Here is a 21,932-nt window from a genome sequence, read left to right on the forward strand (position 1 = left end):
AGAGCTAAAAGCAATGTAGTCGAGGCCCTGGGATGACTACTTCTACCAAATTTTTATCACATTTGAGGCACAGTTGTGTTTTGAGGTTTTATGGATTGGCAAACAATTTACTTCATAATGCATTTCACCTTTTGAAGGAGACTCATATTTTTGCCATGGTATACTTTGAGCTATTGCCTTTAAAAGTTTATATTTATAAATAAAAGCTTATATTTAAAGGCTATGGATTAACATTAACTGAAAACCAGTTTCTGTAAAGTTTAGTATTATCACCAAGTGGAAAAGTAATTTGAACCTAGTGAGGGGAAAGACAACCTTTAGTTTTTTCCTTTTCCTAGATCCTATAATAGGAATTAGAGGAGGTCATTTCTTTCAGGGGTATTGGGGTACAAGGAGCTAAAAGACCAGACAAAGGGACAGAGGTTGGCACCTGTTTTTTGTTTGAAGATTTATTTATTGGGGGGAGGGGAGAGAGAATCTCAGGCAGACTCCTTGCTGAGAACGGAGCTCATCTTGAAGTCCAACTCAAAGCTCCATCTCACAACCCTGAGATCACGACCTGAGCCCAAATCAAAGAGTTGGACACCCAATTGATTGAGCCACCCAGGCTTCTGGAAGCCACCATATGTATTTTGCACCTGGTATTTTGAGGCAAGTTGGGAAGTTGATGGATAATTGCTACCACTTCCCATAGCCACCTTTTTTTGCTTTCATATATGCTTTCGTAAGAGGGTATTACTGGAGACTTCATGAGTGTATTGCCAAAATTCACTTATGTAAAATTAGTTTATAAGCAGGATAGGCAAAGCACCATTACTATCAATCACTATTCTTCTTCGTGTGTTCATTAGAGTAGGATTTCCTTCTTATATAGCTGTCTGGTTCGGGGGTGAAAAAAATTAGCTTACATTTTGTTGCTAAGATTTAAATGAATAAATTCACTTGGAATATGTGTTCTGGACATAGTATTTGGAAATACCATGAGCAGGTTAAGCCAGTTCTGTTAAAGTAATGGTGTTGAAGGTTGATGAATTCATGAGTAATGTCGCTATATGTCATGAAATCAAAGGCACTTCTGCCTCAGAGCTGACTTAATGGGTTCTTGTATTCATGTGCTGATGTGATTCAACTCTTTAAATGTGACAGGAGCTAGTTTAGAATGTATGTGAAAAGCTGTTTCATAGGTACTTTTAAAACTTATCTAAAAGCCTTCTTCTACATGGCTTTCTTCCTACAGAAAGTCTTTGTCATGCCAAACATGGATGATGTCTATATCCCTATAATGCACTCAGCCATGGACCCTCGCTCCGCCTCCTGCCTCCTCAAAGACTCACTGGTGGAGGCTCCTGATCAGCTGTGATGGGTGAATATCCGACCTTCCCAGTATTAGATCTAGCTCAAGGTGTGGGGTTCTTGGCTGCCATCCGTGCTGTAGCACTGGCCCCTCCTCATGCCACAGCTTCTGCCCTCTGCCTGCTGGTGCCCATTCCACTGTGACGTGTCGTCATTCCACGCATCTGGGAACTGGGGCCCAAAATGCCTTGCTACAAAGCTTTGACTCAGCAAAGAAGACTGTGGAAGAGTCACCACAGTGGATCTGGAGGTTACAGATGACTCACACCATGGCTTTTTTGAGTCCACCAGTTTTTGTGGCAGCCAAAGAGCACAGTAAGAGCAAAGCTATACAACTGGAAGGCTTTCCCCTTGCCTCAACTCCAAAGCTTTTCCTCAGGCGGCCAGTGCACAATGGAACGTTTCCTCCTACAGTTTGTAGGGGATATAGCCCTCCATACTTCGAGAATGTCAATTCAGGAATGTGTGGAGGGTGGGGAGTGGAATTTTGTGTGAACCATTTCACGGATGATAAAAAGGTATGCATAGCAACTTACTTTTTTCCTATTGTGCATTTTGGAAGCAAGTAGCCATAGAACATACACACACTAACATACTATCAGCTCGAGTGAGGACAGTGGGATTTATCTGAACATTAGGCAAAGCCATGAGATCAAACCATCCAAAGCCTTCTACCAATGAGGTACAATCACCTGGTTTCTAATCCCAAATGTTTTCCTGAGACACGAGCATATGTGAAAATGTCAAATACTGCACATAATGGATTGAGGTGGGAGCAGAAAGCCAGAGCCATATCTTTCTATCTGGCACTTCCTATGTGCTCTGTGCTTTATATAGACATCTAAAATGCTTTGTTAATCTGATTTGTATTTTGAGGTTGCGGGCAGTTTCCTCCTCTGACAGCCAAAACAGAACTCTATCACCTTTGAGAGTCACGACCAAGTTTGCTCAACATTAAACACTACGTTATCTCAAAATTCATGTGACCTTTCTTTAATGTTGCCAACTTTATTTTGTGCATTTGTGTCAGAATCTTTAGTTTATAAGTTTGGGACTCCCTAGTTATGTAATTTGCTTTGAGAAGTACTCTTTAAACACAATTTTTTATTGTTTAAAGCTGCATTCAACATCAGAACTACCGTGGATAACTTTTGATAACATCTGTGGACAAAGCTAATAGTGGTTTTTTAAACAGCACCTTGCCTGAACATGACTTTAAAGAAACTAATATATTGAAAAAGTATATTTGAACCCTTGATTACTTTAATTGCACCATTAAAACATTTGACTTAAATTATTTGATCATTCCACTTGGTGTACTGTTTTCTGATTTCTCAATGTGTAGGCCAATTTGCCTGTCAGTCCGCATGTCTTGTTCACTGGTCTATAATTTTTGTGCAATAACTAAAGGCAAAGGACTAGATGCACTACTGTGTAAAGAGATTACATACACATGACTACCCTATTGCACTTAAATAGTATGTGGGGATTTACAATCGCTTGCATTGTTTCACAAAATAAATATCTCAATGTCAAATACTAGATAAGCATCTAAGTTATTTTTGCTGAATCCTCCTTTTTAGATTAATAGGGAGAGGATAAACAAGGTGTACAGATCACTTGGGCACTCAGCTGCCAAAGCAGCTTCCATTTCCTGGGTGATCACCAGATGGGTTTTCTAATATTAGAATATTAGGAGGTAGGTGTGATCTTCAAAGGATTTTAAAAACCTGAGGGCGACCGTCTTGTTTCTGTGCTGGATTTTACACCCTCAATAGCCTAGTAATCCTACTAACTTCGGATGCCCCACAGTTATTACATGTTCCCAAAGCAGGTTAAACACTGCACTTGAGCATCCTTGCCCTTAAACAGAGCTGCCTGGTACTCAAAAGTTGCATATTTCACCCAAACCCAGATGAGACCACCACCAATCATCCGGACCGGGAAGGACTGTGCATTTACTTAGGTGCCTGATGTGCCCGGCAATGCATAAAATCTACTTCATCTGAACTACCTTGTTTAAGGCTAACTGGGCTAAACTGCAAAGCTTTTATTCCCATGCTTGGCACAGTATCCAAGTAAGCAGTTGACCCTAAATGGTAGTTTCTCGAAGTGGGTCGCTGCTACACCTTAACCAGGTGAGGTAACTTCACGGAAGCCTTCAAGATTGAAACCAGTTCCCGTCAAGTATACAACGGGCCTTCCAGCTGCTCACGGACAGGCCCCTCCCTCCCTCCCGAGGCCACCCACGCCGCGTTTAGCCTGCAGATCTCAAAGACCACGGAGGTCAGGACTTTCAGGAAACGTGCAGCGCCCCGAGTACCGGGGCCTAGAGGATCGCCGCGTCTGCCCGGGGCGTTTCAGCCTCGGCTTCAAGGGCTGAGGCTGGAGTCGCAAATCGCCCCCGCCCCACGCTCCCGCCCCCTGCAGGTGCCGCCGTGTCGCTCGCGGTTAAAAGGGCCGCCGGCGGGGGAACCGGGCGGCCCCAGTTATGCGCAAGCGCGTGCTCTGGCGCTGCAGCCTGACCCCCGGCGCCACGCGCAGGCGCGGCGGGGGCTCAAAGGCAGCGCGTCGGGACGACGAAGACGCTTAACACCAGCGCTGGGTCAAACCATTTTATTGCGGTGCTTCAGGGTAAAGGTGGGAGGGGAGGAGGGCAGGAAGCTCCGACGTCCTCGGCCCAGCCGGAACCTGCAAGAACGAGAGCGGTGGTTAGCGGCTGCGCGCCCGCGGGCCTGCCCGTGTCCTGCCCGCCGCCGCGGAGGCCCGACTCAGACTGTAGTTCGCATCACCCGCGTCAGCAGTCTAACACGTGCATTTTTCTGGAATGTCATCACTGCAGGCCGCCCCCCCGCGACCCGCCAGGCTGCGGGCCAGCCCGCCGAGGCCCAACACAAACACACCTGGCCGGTCCCGCATCACAGTCCCCGAAAGACCGAGCGCGGGCCTCTGGCTTCTACTTAAAGGAACTGACCGGAGGCGGTTGGGCGGGCTTTACCGGCACTAGCCAATAGCAAGCCAGACTTCCGGTCACGTGCTGGTAAAGGGGCCTCAGGAGAGGCTGTCCTCGCCGAGTCCTCCAGAGTGTAGAGTGGTCACATGCCAACCATAGAGACGGGCGTGAAAGAAGGGCCGCAGGGCGCGCTGTGTTCTAAAGTGGGGATTTCTTTCCGTGCGTAAATCGGGTGCTCGTAATTAGCGTGTCTCTGTACAGTACACCAAAGGGAAGTTTGCAAACGGGACGCAGCTGGCGCTCACTTGTTTGAGGTGTTCCGTGCCGGGAGCTAGGCGAGGAGCTGAGCGTATCTAGGTGGCAGCCTAACTTCGTTCCTGAATTGAAAACGTGTTTGGGTAAAAAAAAGAGCCTGTTTTTGATAGTAGAGGATGTGCAACCAGATCCTGTCTTTGTGACGAATTTGTGATACGATCCTCAGTTTGAGGAAAATGATATAAAAAAAAAGTTATGACGATTAAATAACGTCAGTTGCCTGGTGCATTCTGAGTGGTAAACAGTTGTGTTTATCTTTTTTTAAAGGTTATTTACTTATTTGACAAGAGTACAAGTAGGGGGGAGCAGCAGGCCGAGGGAGAGGAGGAGAAGCAGACTCCCCTGCTGAGCAGGGAGCACAATGCTGGGCTGGAACCCAGGACCCTGGGATCATGACCTGAGCCAACGGCAGCCACTGAGCCACCCAGGTGCCCCCAAATCATTTTTTAAAGATTTTATTTACTTATTGATGAGAGCCACACAGAGAGGCAGAGACGTAGGCCGAGGGAGAAGCAGGCCCCTGCGGGGAACCTGATGTGGGCCCGATGGCAGAACCTGAGGATTTCGGCTCGAGCCAAAGGCAGATGCTCAACCACGGAGCCACCAGGGTGCCCCTAGGAGAGAATCTTAAAGCAGAGTCTACACTCAGCACGGAGCCCAGCGTGGGGCTGGAACTCTGAGCCTGAAATCATGACGTGAGCTGAACTCAAGAGTTGGCTCCTTAACCGACTGAGCCACCCAGGTGCCCCTGAATAATTGTTTTTAGAGGACTGCTGTGGGATCCGTGGGTGGCTCAGGGGTTTAGCGCCGCCTTCAGCTCAGGGCGTGATCCTGGGGACCTAGGATCGAGTCCCACGTCGGGCTCCCTGCATGGAGCCTGTTTATCCCCCTGCCTTGTGTTGTCTGCCTCTCTCTCTGTCTACCATGAATAAACAAATATTTTTTAAAAAATAAAGGACTGCCGTGATGTGGGAAGCTTATGTGAGTGCAGTGCTTTAATAAATGCTAAAATATCCTATTGTGGAAGCACCAAGGAGAGAATGGCTAACTTTGGGAAGGTGAAAAGTACTTCCAAGTACTGAATTCATATTGAAAGCCAGGCACACTCTTCACCACCCTTCAACAAGGAAGGGGATGAGTGGCATCCACCACCAGGCAGTGGAAAATTTTTAACTCAATTATGACTCTTCCAAAGCTTAATTAACTAGTGGTAGCTGACTGTTGACCAGAAGCCTTATGGACAACATAAATAGCCCGTGAACGGATATTTTGTGCATTGCATGTATTATATGCTACATTCTTACAGTAAAGTAGGAGAAAAGAAAATATTTTTTTTATAGTTTATGTAAAAATTTATTTGACCAAAATGTAGAAAAAGTGATACTATTACATATGATGCAGTTGCAAGAATCTAAATGAAGAGTGGGTTTTATTCAATTGCACAATTTGCTAGTGTACCTTTGGGTAGTGTGATGCTTAATAAATAGGAGTGAGGGGCAGAGGATTTGGATAAGCTAGAAGCAGGGTAATTTTGTCAGCATTGTAAACTTGAGTTGGCCTCCACACTGCTGGGGAATGTGGAATGTTTCAGCTCTGAGATGTTAATCAAGAAAGCAGAAATTACAACAAAGCCAAAATGTGCAGCCCTGCCTACAAAATACTCCATATCCAGTTTAATAAGGAGTTTCTTCTTGGTCTTTTATTAACTTGGTCCTGAAGAAGGAATTAAAGTCCTACATAAGTAAATCTTCAGTTTGCCATTCCTGAAGTTTAAAGGAGATGAAACTAGGCCAATTACTTTATCTCTACTTTGCTGTCAGAAAGGCCCCCTTCTGCCCAATATTTGTTAACAACTACTCAGTTATTGATGGCTAGTGGTCTTCCTGATAGGACTTCTCGAAATAAGACTGACTTCTACCACACTTACTCCTGCTGAATAGACGGTCTCAGATCAGAGCAGACAAGCATGGGTCATTATTGGAATAAGCTATCTGCTCCTCAGAGACCAACTTTAGAATGAGAGGAACATGTAGAAGAGCGTAACATCAAGGATCTATCCAGAAAATATCTGGGTAATTATTATGATTATTTCCCAAGTATTCTCATGCTGACTGCTCAGAGAATGTTTGTTCTGCATGGTGGAGTGTGGGAAAGAGCCAAGATGATTAGGTTAATCTTTCTATGGTTTATGAATTCCCACAAAGCCAGCCCCCTCCCCCTGGCTTTTCACCACCACCCCCCATGGAAAATCCCTACCCATATTTTAATGTGATGGTCCCTGGATACCTGTCGTGTGACACAGTGGCCCAGAAGATTATATATTCCTTGGCCTTTTAAATTGACCCTTGACTAGATACTGGAGTTGTTTTTGAAAGTGTAGGGTTGTCTATTCTCCCAGGAACCAAATGCCCTCAGTCTTAAGAGAGTATGCTCAATATGAAATACCCTGCCTACCTTATGAATAAATGCAACTTAAGGATAAAAATAGAGCTGAAAAAGCTGGTGCCGTTTGAAAAAAGGAATTTGATTTAACTGGTGCTCAAAGCTTCTCTGATACAAAATATTTGGTCATGTATTCATAATTTGCTTGACATTTCCAGCAAAGCGAAGATTCAATAGCAAAAGAAACTTCTTACAAGAGAAGAGAAAGACACGGAGCTCTGGAGTTTCTGTTGGAACAAGACTCTTCTGTTTTGGTTATATACAGTTAAGTTCGTTTAGTGTCTGATCCAGTGTCTGATGTAAGCCCACATTCTCTTCCTTGGCCTGGGCAAGTTTTTCTTCCAGGTCATCAATTGTCTTTTCCAGTTTTGCAACCGTTCTCTCTGCAAATTCAGCACGGGTCTCAGCCTCTTTCAGTTTGTCGGACAAAAGTTTGATTTCTTCTTCATATTTATCCTCCTTTTCAGAATACTTTTCAGAGGCAGCCTCGAGTGACCTCAGATTGTTAGTGACGTTCTTGAGTTCTTCTTCTAGGTCACCACATTTAAGTTCAGACACCTCAGCACGCTCCTCCGCCCTCTCCAGCTCGCCTTCCAGGATGACCAATTTACGGGCCACCTCCTCATACTTGCGGTCGGCCTCCTCAGCGATGTGCTTGGCCTCTTTGAGCTGCATCTCCTGAATCTCCATCCTCTCCTCATCTTTCATGGCCCGGTTTTCTATCACCTTCATTCCTCTCTCGCTCTCATCTGCAGCCTTTTCTGCCTCTTCCAGCTTCTGCAGGGCTGTGGCCAGTCGCTCCTGAGCCCTGTCCAGCTCTTCCTCCACAAGCTGGATGCGTCGATTGAGAGCTGCTACATCCCCTTCGGCTTTCTCGCGCCGCTCGCGCTCGCCGTCCAGCTCCCGCTGCAGGCCCTGCGCGCGGTCCTCCGCCTCGTCCGCCTGCTGCTGCAGGGCCTGGATCTTGCGTTTCACCGCCTCCAGGGAGCTGAGGCCGGCCATGGCACGGAGGTGCACGCAGCGGGCGGCGGGCAGCGGCGGGCGCTCGGCTCGGCTCGGCTCCGGCGAAAGCTGCCAAAAGAAAATATTATTAAGAAAATCATAAAGAAGGGGCACCTGGGTGGCTGAGCGGGTTAAGCATCTGAGTCTTGATCTCAGGGTGCTAAGATCAGCCTCACATGGGGCTCTCACTGGGTGTGGAGCCTGCTTGAGATGCTCTCTGCTCTCTCTGCTCCCTCTGCTCCTCCCCCTGCTCATGGGCACTCTCTCCCTCTCTTCTTCTTAAGCTCCTAAAGGAAGAAAAAATACATTTGCAGTGCTATACGGTATGTATTGGAAAAAAAAGTGGACCCCTGCAATTCAAACCCATGTTCTTCAAGGGTCAACTGTGATGGCAAATGATATGGCCCCACCCTGTAAGAGCTTGATTTACCCAGAGAGAGAACCGCAACTGGACTGTCACAATATCTGGCTTTATTTCCTCAATGTTCTCTTTGGGAAATCTTTTCCTTTTTTCCTCCTAATTTAATAAAGAAAACGTAATAAGAAAAGCATTTCAACCTGAGCTTGTAGTTGAAAAGTGCTTTTATTTTCATTATTTTCTACACAGTCTTTGGTTAAATTTAAAAATTACTCAAAAAAATTTTTAGAGGGATGCCTGGGTGGCTCAACGGTTGATCGCCTGCCTTTGGCCCAGGGTGTGATCCTGGAGTCCCGGGATCAAGTCCCACATCGGGCTCCCTGCATGGAGACTGCTTCTCCCTCTGCTTATGTCTCTGCTTCTCTCTATTTCTCTCATGAATAAATAAATAAAATCTTTAATAAATTTTTAAAAATTTTAATTCCTCTATGACCCAAAGTAATTAGTATTTTGACAAATGGTTTTATGACCTCTATGCAATCATTTTTATTGCTACTTAAATTTTTGTTATTATTTTCTATATTTATTACATTGTGGTACAGTTTCTACATTAGGAAAAGAATACAACTTTTCTTTGTGGCCTAGAATATGATCTATTTTTATAAGTGTTCCAGAGATTCTCAGGGCACCTGAGTAGCTCAGTCAGTTAAGCATTGGACGAGTCTTGGTTTCAGCTCAAGGTCATGATCTCAGGGTCATGAGATCCAGCCCCAAGAAGGGTTCCAAGCTCAGCATAGAGTCTGCTTGAGATTCTCTCTCCATCTTTCCCTCTCCCTACCCTTCTGCCTACCCACACCCCTCCCCACCCCCCATGCCCTCTGTCACTCCCTTCATCCCTGCCAGAGTGTACTCTTTCTCTCAAATAAATAAACAAAATTTTAAATAAATAGGGATGCTTCAGTGGCTCAGCGATTGGGTGTCTGCCTTCAGCTCAGGGCATGATCCTGGAGTCCCAGGATCGAGTCTCACATCGGGCTCCCTGCATGGAGCCTGCTTCTCCCTTTGCTTATGTCTCTGCTTCTATTTCTCTCATGAATAAATAAAACCTTTTAAAAATATTTTTAAATAAATAAATATTCCATGGATTCTTGGAATGGAGATGTTTTCACTATCATGTACATTGACATGAAGTATTTATTAATTCAACCTTAATTGTGTTGTAATCATATTGCCCAAACATCTATCTATTTTATCCTTGATCAGGAGGGTATATGTACTGTCATTGACTACGATTTGTTAAGATTATGTTTCAAGTGTGAAATGCTGGGGAGGATGCAAAGCAACAAGAATTTTGCTCCATTATTATTTGGGAATGCAAAATAGTACATATATTTTGTAAAAGAATTTGTACAGTTTCTCATAAAGTCAACCTACCCAAGAAAAATAAAATTTTATGTTTACACACAATCCCTATACAGAAATATTTATAACATTATTCATAATGCTTCCAAAGTGGAACTACTCAAAAGCCCTTCATTGGGTGAATCTTAAGCAATATTGTGGTACATCCATACAATTGAATGCTATCGGGCCATAAAACAGAATGAATTATTGATACATGCAACACTTGGAAGTATCTCAGAGGCATTATGCTGCGTGAAAGGGGCCAGACTCAAAAGATGATATGATTCTATTTATATGATATTCTAGAAAAAAGAAGACTATGGGGGTGGTGTGCCTGGGTGTCTCATTCAGGTAAACATCTGCCTTTGACTCAGGTCATGATCCCAGGGTCCTGGGATGGATACCTGAGTCAGGCTCCCTTGCACAATGGAGAGTCTGCTTCTCTCCCTCTGCTGCTCCCTCTGCTTATACTCTCACACACAGTCTCTCTCAAATAAATAAAATCATTTTAAAAATAGAGAACAATAGGAACTGAAACAGATGAAAGATTTTTCCAGGAATTGGAAGTGCAGGTGTATTTGACTACAAAGGTGCAGCAGGAGTGCATTTTTGAGGGTGATACAACGGTTCTGTATCTTGATCATGGTGGTTACATGACTTTATGTATTTATCAAAATTCATAGAACTATGCCCCCACAAGGTTTCACTTTACAGTGTGACATTTAAAAATTACAAATTAAAAAATTATGCTTCAGTCATTTTCCTTGATGACTTCTATTATTTGCTTTGTATATTTTGAGGCTATGTTATTTATCTCATTGCACTTTGTGGCTGATGATAGTCCATCATGGATTACATGTATCTATAAATATATAAATATAAATAACACTCCTATTTTTGCCTTTAGTTCTATTTTGTCTTATATTAACACTGCTACTTATGTCTTCTTCTTGTTTGTGTTTGCTGATATAACTTTGCCCATCCTTTTATTTTTAACCTTTCTGTGTTATTTTATTTTCAGTGTGTCCTTTGTATGAAGTACATGGTTGGCTTATCATGGTTAACCCAATGTGACAATATTTACCTTTTAAGATTTTTAGTATGAAATGTCTCTGCATACAAAAGAGCATATATAACATATGTGTGGTTTGGAGATTATTAACAAATTGAACATTCATATACTCACCACTTTTAGAAAAATGGCATCATCGATAGCTTTATTTATTTATTTATTTATTTATTTATTATCAATAGCTTTAAAGCTCACTCTGCCCTTTCTCATTCCATTTCCCTCGCACGCTCTCAGAGGAAACTACCATCCTGAGTTTGGAGTTTGTCTTGTTTCCTTTTTTTTTTTTCTTCATATATTTATATATTATTTAATTTTGCTTGATCTTGAGCTTTATAGAAATAGAATATATATGCATCTTCTATGACTTACTATACTTATTGCTTAATATTGGTGACATTCACATTGTATATATGCAGTCAGAAATTGTAGTAATGCAACCAGGTTCACTTCTGTGTAGCATCTCAGTACACAATTACATTGCACTTTACACATCTCTTTATGTTGGATGTTTAAAATAGCTACAGCTTTCATTATTGCAAATGAATCTGCTCTGAACATTCTTGTGTGTGTGCGCAAAAAATTTTCTTTGGGGTAGGTATATAAAAGCACAATTGCTGGGTGGTAAGGTAGGCACATTTCCAACTTTCTAAGTCATAACAAATAACTTTCCAAAGTGGATGCTCCACTTTGCATTGTGGCATTGGCCTACATCCTCACCAATTAGTGATATTGTCAGACTTTTCATACATGAATATAAAATGGTATCTCATTGTAGTTAACTTTTTAACGCACTTAATATATTTTTATACGACCATTGACCAATCAGCTGACAATCAGATTTTCTCTTCTTTGTTGCTCTTTTAAAATTCAACTTTATAAAAAAATAAAAAATAAAATTCAACTTTAGAGCTCCAGGGTGGCTCAGATGGTTAAGCATCTGCCTTCAGCCCAGGTCATGATCTTGGGGTCCTGGGATGGAGCCCTGAGGGGAGCCAGGGAGCACCCAGCAGAGAGCCTGCTTCTTTCTCCTCTCATGCGCTCTCAAATAAGTAAATAAAAAATTCTTTTAAAAATAAAATAAAATTCAACTTTATATAGAATAAAAGGGACCCATATTAAGTGTCTGTTTCTCTGGTTTTTGTTTGTTTTTACAAATAGGCACATTTGCATGACCTTCCCCACAATCAAGACACAGAAAATTCTCATGGCTCCAAAATGCTTCTTTCCTGCTTCTTTGTAGTCAGTGCTCGCCCCTTCAATCACCAACTCAGGCAACCACTAGTCCATGATCTGTTATTACAGAATGCTTTTGCCTGTTTTAGATTTTCTTGTAAAAGATTCATGCAATTGGTACTTTTGTGTCTGACTTCTGTCACTTAAACTAATATTTTTCATATTCATCCATGTTATTGTATCAGTAATCCATTCCTTTATGTTGCTGAGTAGGATTTCATTCTATGAATATGCCAGTTTGTTTTTCCATTCACATGTTTACAGAATTTGGGTTGTTTCCAGTTTGGGGCTATTATGAATAAAGCTATTAGGAACATCAGCGTAGAAGTCTTTTTATGGACATTTGCTTTCCTTTTAGGAGTGGAATTACTAGATGATGTGATAAGCATATATCTTTAACCTTATGAGAAACTGCCAATCTATTTTCCATTTTACATGCCCACCAGCAACGTATGAGAGTTCTAGTTACTTCAAATCCTAGTTATTGTCATTCGTTCTAATGTTAGCCATTTTAGTAGAAATGTGATAATTCATGGTGGTTTTAATTTACACTTTTCTTTTTAAAAACTTTTTTTTAAAGATTTTATTTATTTGAGAGGCAGAGAGAGAGAGCACATGTGCAGAGGGGCAAGGGGAGGGGCAGAGGGAGAAGCCAACTCCCTGCTAAGCAGGGAAACTGATGCAGGGCTTGATCCCAAACCCCTGAGATCATGACCTGAGCCGAAGGCAGACGCTTAACCCCAACTGAGCCACCCAGGTGCCCCTCATTTACATCTTTCTGATGACCAAAGATGTTGAACCTCTTTTCACATGACCATTACTATACCTCTTTTTATAAAGTGTTCAGATCTTTTGCCCACTTCTAAAATTGTTTTCTTACTAATGAATTATATGAATTCTTTAAATCCTTTTTCATATCTATGTGTTGTGAATATTTTGCCTTTTTATTTTCCTGTCTTTCAAGGAGGAGGCATTTTAAATTTTAATGAAATCCAATTTATTGATGGGTTTTAAGCAAGACAGTGACAGTCTGGTGGAGTTCAAGCTCCTTGTGACATCTCACAATCCAGATTTATCTCCCCTCTTGAGAATAACATGAGCTACTAATAAGGGAGTGCTTAACACAGGCAGGGCTTGACATTTTAACTCTAATTCTTGGGACAGTCCTAAAAGGTAGGGAATGCTATTTCTGGTCTTTAGCTCTAAGTCCCAGGACAATCAGAACCAGGGCTCAGAGAGATTAAGTAATTTGTTTACATTTGCATAATTAATAGATGGCCAGGCAGAGCTGGGATTTGAACTCATAACAATTTGATTTTTTAAAAATATTTTATTTATTTATGAGAGACAGAGAGAGAGAGAGAGAGGGAGGCAGAGACATAGGCAGAGAGAGAAGCAGGCTCCATGCAGGGAGTTCGACATGGGACTCGATCCTGGGAACCCAGGATCACACCACTGAGCCACCCAGGCGTCCCATAACAATTTGATTTTAAAGCTTATGCTCCTTGATCACTACACCATGCACCCTCCTAAGGGCAAAACTTTGTTTTAGTCAAAACTATTCCTTGTTGTCTGAGAAGGCTGAGTTCATCCAACATACATACCTACACATTTCACTTTTGAGAGAGGGCCACTAACCTCCCACACCATGAACTACCCAGTGAACTAAGGGACCAGGAGCAGGAGGAGTGGTGAGGAGTCCTAACTCAGAACAGTAGGAAGACCCAGATGTTATACAGAGGAGCTAAGACCCGAGGCCCTGGGAGGAGAGTCAAGGAGGGTACTGAATCTGGGAGGGCCTGAGGTGAATGTGGAACAGGGCTCCTGGGAAGTGAAAGGGACACCAGCATGTAGGGATGAAAGATGGAGAAGACCAAGAACACTGTCTAGAACAGTCATCTAGCCAGCATTGTGACTTGCTCGTATGGTTGCCATCGGTGTGTATGTGTGGAGGGAGGTGATGTGTGGAAGCTGAAAGGGACCCAAATCATCCCATTGTGTGTTTCACTCAACTTTCCTCTTCTCTACCTCAATACAACCCTTGAGACCCTTCTCCCTGGTCTCAGAAGATGTGGCCTCTCATTCACTTTCGTTTTCAAGAAACACTTTAAGAGTCCCCCTTCCATGCTTGATCCTGTTCTGGGATCGGGCAATATGAATGTCGAGCAAACAGTCCCTATCTTCAATTAGTCCACCGGGTAGTTGAGGGTGAAAAGAAAACCCCTACATTTTCTGCACTTCATGTCCCTTTTTAAACTTCCTTCAACCAGTCTTCTTCAGAGTACAGGTGTAGGTGAGGAAGAGAAAAGGAGAAAGAGGGATGCCTGGGTGGCTCAGCAGTTGAGTGTCTGCCTTTGGCTCAGGGAGTGATCCTGGATTTCTAAGATCAAGTCTCACATTGGGCTCCTTGTGGGGAACCTGCTTCTCCCTATGTCTGTCTCTGCGTGTCTCTCATTAATAAATAAATATTAAAAAAGAAAGAAAACTACTGAAGGTTGGCCGTGGGCCAGGTGTGGTCATTTGCATTGCTGATTTAGTCCTCCTAGAAATGCTGAGCCAGCATTTTAATCAGGGTTTATTGGTTTGGAGTGAGGAACCCAACTTAAACTAGCTGAGGTAAATGGGGGAAGGTCTGGTTAAATAGGGGAGGTGGGGCTGGGCAGGCCAATCCCAAGCCAACTCGAATTAGAGTGTAAGCTTGTCCAGGGCACCTTGACTGCATCTGTGCTTGTCAACTTCTTTCTTTTCTATTGGCTTTCTACTGGATGGGCCTCAGACCTCCTTCCTACGTTCCTGGGCCTCATACCTCCGGCTTGGCCACTAGAAAGGCAATGAGTTTCTTTTCATGCCTCTAGTTGGAGTCAGAATGGGTAGAAGCCTACTCATGGGTCACGTGAAGGTGGCCAGATGGGTGGCTGTTTTGCTTACCTAATACTGCATATCCAAACCACTCCATAAGTCAGGAATGAAAACATCAGCCATGGTTATTATCTCTTACAAATGTGTGAGTTAACTAGGCTCAGCTGGGAAATTCCTCCATTTTACGTGGTGTTCGCGGAAGACACCTAGGGGCTTGACTGGGCTGGAACATCCAAGGTGGCTCACCCAGATGGCAGACAGCAGGAGCTGGCCCCCCCGCACTGAGAGCTCAGCTGGAGCTGTTAATTAGAGCAACTCCATTTTCCTCCATGTGGCCTGTGTGTGGCTTGGGCTGCTCCCAACATAGCAACCACATTCCAAGAAGGAGTGTCCCCAAAGTGAGGATTCTAAGAGGAAGGAAATGGAAGCTGCCAGGCCTCTTAAACCGGAGCTGGTAAGTAAGTCCCTGAATGTCACCTCTGGTCAAGACCAGTCACAGAGCCAGTTGGGATCCAAAGGAGGAGAAACAACTCATTAAATTTAAATTTTTTACTTTCTTACTTATTTTTTAAGATTTTACTTTTAAGTACTCTCTACACCCAATATGAGGCTGGAATTCACAATCCTGAGATCAAGAGTCGCATGTTCTACCGACTGAGCCAGCCAGGTGCCCTGAAACAGCTCTATCTTTTGATGTGAAAAGCAGCATGTACATATGGGGGGAAGGGGCAGGGAGTGTTGTTTAGGGGACCATCTTTGAAAGTTAGCTACCACAATAGAGTGACCTGATAGGCCCAGCCTGGTAGGTGCCCACTAGGAGACAGCCAACAGGTCTGTACACCACCTAGCATATCGGCCCCTCTTGCAAGGCTGGCCCCGATTCTTGTTCGCTTGCTCCCTCTGCCATCCTAGCAGTGAGAAGAGCCCCTTGAACATGGCTAATGTTTGATGAACTATTCCTTCTTCTCCATCTTATGCATGTAATTGCACCAGTCAAATGCTTTCCATTCTGCCCTGGCAAGATCTCTTGTGTCTAACTTGTTCCCACTTCCTTTTCTTGCTCTAATTAAGACCAAAGTGAGCCTTGTTAACAATGCCCTAATAGTCTCTCAAATGCCTATCTTTTCCCCTGACTCTCCCCTGAAACCCAGCTTCAGTCCTGACACTGTTTCCTAGTGGACAAAGCCCAGCCCGACATTGGCACCCCACTGGCCCATCCTGCCTGCCTTTCCCCCCACATTGCCCACTGCTCCCCTGTGTGGAAGCCAAGCACAAACTCACTGAGGAGTCAGCTTGGGCTCCCATGAAGCCACACGGTGTCATCTCTTCCTCGTGCCTTTGTTCTGACCTCCTCTTCCCTTACCAAATCCGTGAGGACTCAGCACAGGAACCACTTCTTCCATGAAGCCCCCCTGCTCCTGCTCTATCCATCTGACTCCCTTCCTTCCACCCAATCCATTGCTCTCTTGAACACCATAGCTCTGTTTCTGAGTTACTCCTGCTTTCTCGAACTCTTCACAGTCAGCCTTTCATGGTGCTCATATCTGTGCATGTCTTAACACTTTTGCCAACCTGCAAACTCCGTCATAGTCCCCTCGTGGCACCAATCCTTTGTGCTCAGAAGCCCTTGGCCATATTTGTTAAAAGAATGAATGAATGAGTAGTCATCAACCGTGTGGAAGTCAGAGATGAAGTCATATGCAAAAGGAAGCTGACTAGATTATAACTAAGATTGCCTTCTGCTCTGAAATCTGGTAACGTCTGTGAATGAGTTCTAGGGAGAAAGGAGAGAGAGTAGGTAAGGTCTACCTATTAAGCTGTGCAAAACAGAGTCTGGAAGGAGGAAAAAGAGCCAGAAAATGGTAATATCCAGAGAGGGAAAGTTCATAAAGGAGAACTGTTAACACATCAGAGAGGCCCAGGAAAAAGTAGATGAAGCATGGCCATTGGGATTTCACAAGAGGAAGAATGTTTATGAGCTGCCTGAAGGAAGTTTCCAGAGAGTTCTGTGGAAATAAGCCAGACCCCAGGGGAGTAGGAGGGACTGGCCAGTGAGGAAGTGGAGGCATTTTGAGAGGACAGCCATTTTCACACTAGTGCTGCATTGACCTTTTGAGAATATTAATATGTGATGAACGGTGATCCTGTGGGTGCTTCGCCATGGTGGCACACGGACTCAGTACAACCGTGTGAGATCCGACAGCTCACAGGCAAGTGAACAGATAATCAGTCAGGATTAGACTGAATTCTCTCACAGAGCAGAACTCCCAGGAGGAAGCTCACTCTTCTCTCCCAGATGGCTGCTCTCTTATTCACATTCCTTTGCACAAGCCCCAGAGGAGGCCAGGAGGCTTACGTGTTCTTTGAGGCGATGCCCCTCATCCTCACATATTTGGATGAATTTCTGGTTGTTATCAGTACTCCAGGGAAACGCCAAGCTGGGCTGCTAACTATATTTACAGGTCACATAAGGGCACCCTGTCATGATGCTGTGGGACGAGCAAGGATAATAAGCACCTAACGGGGGACCATGGTATAGCATCTGGGGTGGACCAGGCAAACTCTGACGTTGTGCAGGTAGCTGGGTCCTAAGCCAGGTCATGCCTCTTGCTAGCTGCACGTTACCCCCACCAGATGGTTAACCCTTTAACATTTCCACGTGCCATTTGTAAGACGGGGTGAACAACACCTACCCCTGGACTACCATGCAGGTACCATGAGGTGATCCCACAAAGCATGTACCTGGAAAAAAAAAAAAAAAAAAGCATGTACCTGCGCGTTTCCAAACAATAGCAAACAGCCAGTGATTCTTCACTAGTGATAATAAGAAACGTTCCAAGGGACACCTGGGTGGCTCGCTGGTTGAGCAATTGCCTTGGCTCAGGTCATGATCCTGGGGTCCTGGGATCGAGTCCCACATAGGCTCCCTACGAGGAGCCTGCTTCTCCCTCTGCTTATGTCTCTGCCTCTCTCTGTGTCTCTCATGAATAAATAAAATCTTTAAAAAAAAGAGAAAAAGTTCCCCTTTGTGATACAAGAAAGCACTCAGTGCGTTGGCTTCTGTGGTAAAGAGAAGTTCTTCAGAGCTAGTGTCACAGTCTTTTCAAATCCAGTCATCCTGGAACAGGAAGAACCAGAGTTCTGTTTACCTTAAAGCAACTGCCCACAGTGACAAGGGCTTTACTTAAATTTCCCTCAAATGGCAGGACACGAAGGAGATAAAAATTTCACTTGCTACCAGGGACTCTTGCCTCATTGTTTTTACTTATCCTGGAACTACCCGACCCACGCTGGAAGTTCAAGTCCGCTTGTAAGTGGCAGCAGCAGCAGCAAGATCACAAAAAAAAGTCAGTCAACTTACTCTAATAAAGACGCTGTTCCTTTGAGATGTTCCTGGAACTGCCAACCATGGCCTTTCTTTGTGGTTTTACCACTTTTTCCTTTCAAGACTCCTTCAAGAGAAAGACAGATATGATCTCACTCATATGTGGAATTTAAGAAACAAAACTGATGAACATAGGGGAAGGGAAGGAAAAATAAAAGAAGACGAAAACAGAGGGAGACAAATCATGAGAGACTCTTAGCTCTAGGTAACAAACTGAGGGTTGCTGGAGGGGAGGTTGGGGGGAATGGGGTAACTGGGTGATGGGCATGAACAAGGGCGTGTGATGGAATGTTACATGCAACTGATGAATCACTGAATTCTACTTCTGAAACTAATAATACACTATCTGTTAAATTGATTTTTTAAAAAAGATTTTATTTATTCATGAGAGACACACACAGAGAGGCAGAGACTTAGGCAAAGGGAGAAGCAGGCTCTCTCCAGGGGAGCCTGATGTGGGACTCAATGCCAGGACCCCAGGATCATGCCCAGGGCCAAAGGCAGACACTCAGCCACTGAGCCACCCAAATGTCCCAATTAAATTGATTTTAAATTACAAAGAAGATTCCTACAAAGGCAGGTACCCTCTCATTAAATAGCTATCTGCAAATCAACCTCATAATCATTTTTAAATGAAATCTTGAAGGGTTTCAAACAGAAAAGAGGCACAAGCCCTTTAAAGCCTGAGTCATAATTTATTCCAGCAGAGGGCGACATTTATTAAAATAAACTAAAGGGATTAGCAGCCACAGGAATTAACACCGGACACCCGTGAGAGAGCTGGGGCCCAGGATCTTGGCTTCCCTCAGTCACCTGTGGAAACTGGAAAGCACACAGGCTCTGGAGTCCACCCCTGGAGATGCTGAATCAGTGAGGGACGAGGGCACCAAAAGGTGTTGGAAATCTGTTTTGTTCTGTTTTCTTAAGATTTTATTTGACAGAGAGGGAGGAAGAACACAAGCAAGGAAAGCTGCAGGCAGAGGGAGAAGCAGGCTTCCCACAGCCCAACGAGGGAATCGATCCCAGGACCCCAGGATCAGGACTCTGCCCAACCAACTGAGCCACCCAGGCACCCAGAAATCTGTTTTTAAAACATTCTCCAAGTTTGGGAAACACTGGTTTAGAGAGAAGTGAAAATAAGATTTGGCAAACTCACTTTCTCCCAACCCCCAGCTCCTCAGACATATCCAGGTCCTGCTGCAGTCCTTGTCAAATCTGATACACATATTTTTCTTGCCTTGGTGAAAAAAAGAGGGCTTATCTTTACACAAAGACCATGACCTTTGCCTTGTTGAGTGCATACTATTTAATGCAACTTCCAGAAAGGTCACTTACTGCACATTTTCAGGTCTTTTGTATGGGCAGATCCACTTCAAAGGCACCAACAAAATATTTCCATTTCTGTTTGTATTTATCAGTGATGCCAGCTGTTGCTTTATCATAAGCAAAAAGCTGTTAAAATAGTACTTAACTATGGAGCAAACTTATGGGCAGTGCTGCCATAAGTAAAACCAGAGCTTATCATATGAGTGTCAATCAAGTGGAGAAGCGCATAAAACATGGGAACCGACAAAGTGTAAAAACAATCTAACTGGTGCATAAGAAAGTCTGAGAACCTATAATCATGTTAAGGCCATCAGTTAAGGCCTGATTTGGTCCAACTGAGTACAAGATACAAAATATACCTACCTGGCCTAGACTCCTTGGAACAGGTTTTTTTTTTTTTTTTTTTTTTCCATCAGATCTTTAAAACCGATCTATGAGTCAGATGAGTTAGATTCCCTTTGTGTTTTATCTACTATGTTTACAGGGTCACAATGACATTTTGAATTGTCAAAAGGCTGCCAGAGTTTCAGCACAGAAAGTTCCCCTCCTAGACTTACTCTGAGAAAAAGCAACAGAGAAGGGATGTGAAAGCGGCATTTTCCAGTCAAGCTCCTTTTTTAACTCAAACATGTGGTCTTGCAGATCTTGTTGTCAGCTTACAAACTGGACAGGTAATCATTAAAGAGCTCCTTCCAGTTTCTGTGTTGTAGGCTTCTCCCTGGACACCTGGCTACAGGGCTCCCTGGAGCCTCTGCTTCCACACATCTGTCAGTCCCAAGCCTTTCCACATTGAAATATGCAGATAACACTTTTCAAAATGTGCCTACCACTTTCACAGTTGCCAAGATTCATTCTTAGAAATTGGTGTTGGATTCTCCAGCATTGGTACAGATTAATCCCTTGACTTCCATCCAGGCATTGGAGGCTGGGAATAGGGAATTCTGTTTATCAGATTTTGACTTCCAATGACTATTTGTCTTATACTTGAATAGGATTGATCCACAGTGCACACGGAGCAGACATTTGGTCAGTCTCCTGCTAGCTCTTTGCTATTTTCTCTAGCATTGCCCACACCTTTCCCCCAAACCCTGAAAAATCTTAGGCAGTCATGTGAGCAGGTCAGAAAAAATTAAAGAAATTGCTCTCCCCTTTTTCTTTTTCTCCAAGGATATGTAAATGTTATGCTTTGAATCTTAGGTTTTCTTGTTACAAGCAATGTCTTCTCTCCCCACTTCCATTCAAGTTGAGAGCAGCATGGGACCCAGTGACCAAATAGGTGCTAGACGTTTAAATTCAGGTTAATAGTCCATAATCCTCAAATAGATCCTGTATGAGTCCTCAATCCACTCCCTCCAATGAATTGTGGCACATGTCATTTCTAGTGCCACAATGTCACATCTATTAAATGCCACATAAACAATACAAACGGGCCGAATTGGTTTCCTTCTTTGCTTGTAATTTTTGGATAATGCCTTGGCTGTAGTTTATTCCAGAGGGAATAGATGGCTGTTGGACATGAGTTGAGGGGAATTCCTGACGGCAAAGGGCAGAAAGGGGCCTTCGGGCTAGCTGAGGCACAGCTGGAGGACCCAGAGCTGCGGATTTCAGCGCATGGGCTGAAGTGTGTTTGCTGGACTCCCTGCCAGCTCCCGATCCCGGCTCCGGAGGTCGCCCACGACTCCACCACGACCGAAAGACGAAGCGCGGGCTCTGGACACCCGGCACCGCCCGTCTCCTGGCCTTTCCCCTGATTCCTACATAGCGGGTTTCTGGGCGTGGGTGGTGGGACAGCCTGGGGCCAGGGTGCACCCGCGTGGCGGGACTGCCCGCCTCCCTCAGCAAAGCTCCCTGCCTCACTCGCTCAGCGCCCCTAGACTCGGGACACCCAGGCCTGCTCCTTCTCCCCAGTGGCGGAGGCCGGGCAGCGAACGCTCCTCCAGCAGGAGACCGGCCCCGCCGCGGCCCCGCCCACCGCCGCGGCCCCGCCCCCTCCGCTGCAGCCCCGCCGCGGCCCCGCCCACCGCCGCGGCCCCGCCCTCCAGTCCGGCCCCGCCCCCTCCGCCGCAGCCCCGCCGCGGCCCCGCCCCGGCGGCACAGCCCCGCCCCCGGCTCCGCCTTCAGGCCCGGGCTCCCGCCCAGTTTCGGGGCCGCCTCTAGGTCAGCCCCGCCCCCGGCCCCGCCCCGACCGGAAGAAGCGCCGGCACCCGGCGCTTATAGGGCTGGGCATGGG

At 44.7% G+C, this 21,932-nt stretch overlaps 2 protein-coding genes and 2 non-coding genes across 10 annotated transcripts in view; 1 reads left to right on the forward strand and 3 right to left on the reverse strand.

Moving 5' to 3' along the window:
* The window catches only part of TEX2 (testis expressed 2), a 100,581-nt gene extending 97,686 nt beyond the window's left edge, over positions 1-2,895 (forward strand). For all 7 annotated transcript variants that reach the window (XR_011999567.1, XM_072746828.1, XM_072746825.1 and 4 more), the window contains one exon: positions 1,238-2,895. Coding sequence is in view for 6 of the 7 variants with exons in the window: in XM_072746828.1 (XP_072602929.1) it covers positions 1,238-1,360 (123 nt within the window). In the remaining variant the exon portion in view is untranslated. The remainder of the gene's footprint in view (positions 1-1,237) is intronic.
* Positions 2,896-3,789: 894 nt separating this feature from the next.
* LOC112920953 (small nucleolar RNA SNORA76) lies at positions 3,790-3,923 on the reverse strand. The gene has a single exon (XR_003235169.2). It is a non-coding gene; the product is annotated as a small nucleolar RNA SNORA76 (small nucleolar RNA).
* Positions 3,924-3,954: 31 nt separating this feature from the next.
* Positions 3,955-8,699, reverse strand: LOC112920713 (tropomyosin alpha-4 chain). The gene has a single exon (XM_072746831.1). It carries the CDS (start codon positions 8,318-8,320, stop codon positions 7,319-7,321), a length of 1,002 nt encoding a protein of 333 aa, XP_072602932.1. The 5' UTR covers positions 8,321-8,699; the 3' UTR covers positions 3,955-7,318.
* On the reverse strand, positions 4,123-4,193 carry LOC112920949 (small nucleolar RNA SNORD104). Its single transcript, XR_003235165.1, has one exon. It is a non-coding gene; the product is annotated as a small nucleolar RNA SNORD104 (small nucleolar RNA).
* Positions 8,700-21,932: the final 13,233 nt, after the last annotated feature.

The sequence above is a fragment of the Vulpes vulpes genome, chromosome 2 (genome assembly GCF_048418805.1).
Source record: "Vulpes vulpes isolate BD-2025 chromosome 2, VulVul3, whole genome shotgun sequence".
Lineage (NCBI taxonomy): Eukaryota > Metazoa > Chordata > Mammalia > Carnivora > Canidae > Vulpes > Vulpes vulpes.

Excerpts from the sequence above, each read along its gene's own strand:
- LOC112920713 (XM_072746831.1), bottom strand. The coding sequence starts at position 8,320 with ATGAGCAGGGGGAGGAGCAGAGGGAGCAGAGAGAGCAGAGAGCATCTC.